Source organism: Lolium rigidum, chromosome 7, assembly GCF_022539505.1.
Source record: "Lolium rigidum isolate FL_2022 chromosome 7, APGP_CSIRO_Lrig_0.1, whole genome shotgun sequence".
Taxonomy (NCBI): domain Eukaryota; kingdom Viridiplantae; phylum Streptophyta; class Magnoliopsida; order Poales; family Poaceae; genus Lolium; species Lolium rigidum.
In genome coordinates this window covers 80327425-80332729 of record NC_061514.1, presented here as the reverse complement: position 1 = coordinate 80332729, position 5305 = coordinate 80327425, and the positions used below count along the sequence as shown (strand labels likewise).

Below are 5305 nucleotides of genomic sequence, written 5' to 3'. Positions count from 1 at the left end.
TCAACACAGCCTCCGCATAAATTGTGATACCAAGGGATTCAAGTTCCTTTAAGGAATCAATGTTCAGATCATTAACATCACGAATCCCATAGTTGCTTCGGAAGAGGTTTAGCACCCTTAGCTTGTGTAACCTGGAACAATTGTCAAATGTGTCTTTAAGAGCCTTGGTAACACTCAAGTCTAGATGTGTTAGTTCTTTGAGCACCCAAAACTCTTCAGGAAGACTCTCAATGCATGTGTGGGACATATTGAGATACTTGAGCTTGGACAATGTTCTACAAAATGGAAGTGTTGTGATGCAGGTGTGTGAAAGATCAAGAACCCTTAAAGAAGGCATGAATTTGAAGAATGTTGGACAGAGACTCTCCAAATTAGGATTATGCTGAACTAGCAAAGTTACAATATTCTTGCACTCAGGTGCTTGGAACTGGCTATGAAGAGATTGTACAAGTGATAAGATGCAAAATCCCAGAACTTTATTGTGCTATCATTTATATAAACAAATTGTATCATACATAAATGAATGCAACATGCATGTAATACCAACAATTTACAGAAGCTATGCCTTCACATGTACAGATCTGAAACAACTTAAGTATAGACCTCTTATTCGTGTGAAGATAGAAAGAAGCTGCCTGCATGCAATACAGAAGCCATTGAAACTGGGTTTCTTTCATATTGGAATGAAGTACTTGCTCTCCAGACGTGTCTCCTCCACCCCGTTTTCCCACTGAAGATTCTTCCACCAATCAGACGAACCACATATTTGCTTTAATTTCCCATAGTTATGCATGCTTCTCAACGGGATGCTTCTCAGATTTGGGCAGTCCTCCACCCGAAGGGTCTCAAGACATGGGAAAGCTCTTGGTCTACAAATAGTCCTCAGCTTCTTAAGTTCCGTCAATACCATCAATCTCAACTTTGGGAAGTCATTGTGCCCTTTGTCATTCGACTCAATCCATGAAGTCTCTACAACAGTATGGTCTTCTTGTTTATGTGAAGCGTGCTCTTGCATTTCCATTTGTGCTCCATACTGCTCCTCATCTTCTACAATTTCGAGCATGCCATCACAATGAGATATGACAAGCCTCTCAAGCATTTGAAGTTTTCTGACCCATGTGATGTTCAACAACTTCGGGCACTGTGAAATGACCAACTTGCGGATGTACTGAAAGTTATGTGGCATTGGTGCAACAACGACATTTTCCAACGAGGGAAGAACCGAGAGGGTCAGGAACTGCAGGTGTGAAGTTGTAAGGTCAGCATCAGCAACCACTGTATTCAGGTCATAACATGATTCAACATACAGCTCCTCAAGATACTCCATGTGGTTGAGGTCAGAGATTTTGATTGATTGCATCTCTGCACAATACTTCAAGTTTAAGCGATGTGTTGACTTTGCCAAAGGACGGGGCATGTTCAATTTTTTTAGCACATCCTCAGCATAAATAGTGATTCCGAGGAACAATAGTTCCCTCAGGGAATCCAGATTCAGGTCATCGACATCACGGATTCCATAGTGGCTGCGGAAGAGATTGAGCACTCTCAACTTGTGTAACTTTGAGCAGTTGTTCAGGGTATCTTCAAGTGCAACAGTCACACTCAGATCCAAATGCCTCAACTCTTTCAGTAACCATAGGCGCTCAGGTAACCTCATAATGTGTGTGTGAGACAAATTCAGATGCTCCAATGCAACCAATGCATCACATTCTGGAAGTGATGTTATCGCAGTATGAGAAAGATCGAGCACTTTCAAGGACGACATAGTTCTGAAAAATCCATAGCTCATCTTGTTTAAATTTGGATTGTTCTGGATCAATAATGTGGTGACGTTTTTGCACTTGGGCGAGAAATTAAGCTCGGTGATGTTATTAGACATGATGGAGATCCTTGTAGCTTCTTTCCACTCTCCAGCTGAAGGAGCATTATCCAAGGCCATCCCTGGTTTAGCTAGAAACTTTGAATCTGACTTGTTAACCAACCAAAGCCCCAGATGCCTGATTATGTGGTGCATTTTAACCTTTGATGACATTGAGCCACTAGCCTGCAGCAAGCAGGCTGAAATAAGACTGCGAATTATCTGATAACCCTTCTCACAATCATTTAATAGCAAACCTTCAGCTAACCAATAATCAATAAGTTGCTCTTTACTAATGGATCCATACTCTGGAAAAAGAGTGCAGTATAGGAAACACTGTTGTTGAGTGGGTGTGAGCCTGTCAAAGCTGTATTTCAACCGAGCAAACATTTCATTCACACCATCAATATTGTCCATATTGGTAGCAATTGCATCTGCAGCAGATTTCCACTCTCCCTCTTCCAAGCCTGCCACAGCGGTCCCAATGACATTGAGCGCAAGTGGTAGGCCTCCACAACTTCGGGCTATTGCCATGGCATGGTCTCTGACATTCTGGGAACCTGCTTCAACTGCTGCACTAGCTTCCTTACTCAGCTTGCTCAAGAATAGTTCCCATGAAGCATCGTCATCCAAAATCTGCATCTTAATCAAACTCCTCTGTGCATTCATCTGGAAGCATACTTCTCGGTAACGTGACGTGAGGATCAGCTTGCTCTGGCTGTTGGTATCTGGAGTTGGGATGCCAACATCCTCCAGTTGGAATTTCTTCCTTACATCATCAAGCAGGACTACAAACCTTTTCCTGGCCAGTGCCTTTACCAAGAATTTAGCCCGTTTGCCAACTGGCTCTGCTTCATTCCATGGCAAATTGAGTCTTTCTGAGATAGTCTGTTGTATCTCCACTGTGTTCAGTGTCTCTGAATTGGATACTTCAATAAAGATAACAACCTGGCACAGGAAAGTTGAAAAATGGGAACATGAATTACAGTTGGAAGGTAATTTAAAATTATGGCTAAAATTTAACCAGAAAAAAATGACAAGATAGTAGTTGAGAAAGCATGTGCCAAAAAAGAGATGCAAATATGTTTAAAATTAGGTACTCCCTCTGATCCATATTACTTGTTGCTAAAATGGATATATCTATAACTAAAATGTGTCTAGATACATCTATATTAGCGTCAAATAATATGAATCAGAGGGAGTACACGAAAAAAGAAGCACTAAAAAATTAAGCAGCTGCATTTTATGTACACTTGGTCTATGCAAAATATGCTTGAAAGAGTAAACGTTTTAAGAAGTTAGTGGAAAAATAGGAAAACAACACACACTAATTGGACTATGCAATTAAAACAAAGCAATTTATGTTTATATCATATGTTTACGCATGAATTTGTCAAATTCTCATGCTGAACTAGTACTTACAAACAGCAGCTAACTGTCTGTGCATGCGAGAGCCATGTAAATTTTCTTATGCCTATATTTCAACATTACTTCATACTTCAGTGCGCTGTATAGCTGTTCTACATTGAAACTTTCTCAAATGCATGGCAGCGCCAAAAAAGTTGCTCTACATAAATTTTTCTTCGAATGTGGTTCCAAATTCAACATATTTACAAACTTAAATAGCATCAGTATAGATAAACTTGTATATTCCAGCGTCAATTGCAGTAATTTAGAAAGCATCATACCTGATAGTCATGGATCTTTTTGTCAAGATGATTATTGAAGACGTGGAGGAGTGTGGTCTTACCAACACCTCCTTGGCCCCACACACCAATTATGTTGGATTCACCCTTCTCAAACAGGTTGTGGAGCTGGCTCCGCATGGTCTCCAAACCAAACGTTTTGATTTGAGGCAAGGGATCGACAATCCTCGGCAGGGGCTTGAACCCAAATTCCTTGAACCGCCTCCCTTCCTCGATAAGTTTATTCGCCTCCTCAAGCGCCTCAACAACACGCCGGCCAACCGCCGTACGCCGATGAGCATGGAGGGTGCACTGGGAGATGCAAGAATACTTCAACAGCCGGCCATACTCCTCATCGATGTCCTCCAGCTGCAGCTCATCGACACGCTTCAGCCAGACCTGCACCTGAGGGTCACAGACGTTCAGCTTGTCCATCTCCGCGGTGACCCGCGCTCTCACCGTCGTCTCGACGGCCTGCAGCAGCTCCTTGGCCCTGTCCAGATCGCCCCAGTTGGATTTGAGGCGAAGGAACGAGGCGACCTCTCGGGCCGCTGCGTCGAGCATGCCCGTGCCATCGAGGCATTCGCACAGGGGCTGCAGGCACGAACCGGCCGCGCTGATCGCGTCAGTCATCGGGGACAACAACAAGGTTCAAGTAGAAGAAAGGCGAGGCAGGCATAAATGGAATATACAAATGCGGGAAAGTATCAAGGATTATAAGGAGCAACGCAATGCAAGGGAGAGAAGTTACGCGGCTTCCCGGTCAAATTGCGCTGCGCCGCGAGGGTGTACTGAGAAGCCTCAGCCACGGTACTGCACGACGGTGACTGGCATGTCTGGAGAAAATATCCACGCGCAGTTGGGTGCTGGGAGCTACGAAGAAGTCAACATTCGAGAAAGGAAAACTTGTGGAGCTCATGCTCTTGGAGCTGAAGCAGAGTGCGGGGGTCAAAGACCTGTCACCGTGATCCTGTTTCCAGGTCGTTTCCTCAGACGAGAAACAATGGGCGCAAGCGAAGCGATGCCTGCTGCGCCCACGGCGAAACTAATGATTTGGAAGAGTCAATTGATCGAACACGTTGCGTGCGACGACGAACCGCCCCTTGGCTTCTCCACCCGCAGGGTTCTGGAACAGCCGGTAGCAGACATTGTGGGATTTTCTTTTTCTTGCGAAAACATTGTGGGATTTTCTCGGCCGGCGGTGAAGCTAGGCTTTTTCTTGAAGTTGGAATCTGGTGGTTGGGCGTCGGATTTGCGCTGCGTCCAGCGGATAGAAATTTGGAGATGAACGATGATAGTCGTCGCCGTGCGTCGAACTAGCCGACAGGGAACACTAGTCGGCCCATTTTTTAGAGGCCAAAAACGCTAGTCAGCCGGTGGACTCAGGAAGATCTCCAGTCGTTTCTCCAATATATAGCGTCCGGCGCAGTTGTATTTCGGGCCGCATGGATGCCACCTGCGAAAATCTGATAATGGAGCTGATTAACCCCTGCCTTGGAGTGGTATTGTTGTTTCTCTCAGGGGAGTGTGATATTACAAGGTGAAAAGACGAGATGTCGCCTAGAGGGGGTGAATAGGTATTTTAAAAACTATCACGGATTTGTCTTGTAAGAATGCGGAATCAAACTAACGTTTATTTTACAAACACAAAACATAAATATGCTAGACTCAACTAAATGCAACAACAACAACTCAAGCTAAGCAAGATAGGCACAAGATATATGTAACACAAGTGATAGAAAAATATATGTACTTCAAGCAT

General features: G+C 44.0%; 1 protein-coding gene across 1 annotated transcript; it reads right to left on the bottom strand.

Moving 5' to 3' along the window:
• Positions 1-512: 512 nt before the first annotated feature.
• On the bottom strand, positions 513-4296 carry LOC124674014 (disease resistance protein RPS2-like). Its single transcript, XM_047210053.1, has 2 exons — positions 3547-4296; positions 513-2806 (listed from the first exon to the last, which is right to left on the bottom strand). Exons 1-2 carry the CDS (start codon positions 4174-4176, stop codon positions 674-676), a joined length of 2763 nt encoding a protein of 920 aa, XP_047066009.1. The 5' UTR covers positions 4177-4296; the 3' UTR covers positions 513-673.
• Positions 4297-5305: the final 1009 nt, after the last annotated feature.

Bases quoted from the DNA above. Each gene is read 5' to 3' on its own strand.
- LOC124674014 (XM_047210053.1), bottom strand. From the start codon at position 4,176: ATGACTGACGCGATCAGCGCGGCCGGTTCGTGCCTGCAGCCCCTGTGC. The intron at 2,807-3,546 runs GTATGATGCTTT...TTCCTGTGCCAG, and splicing joins AAAAGATCCATGACTATCAG to GTTGTTATCTTTATTGAAGT.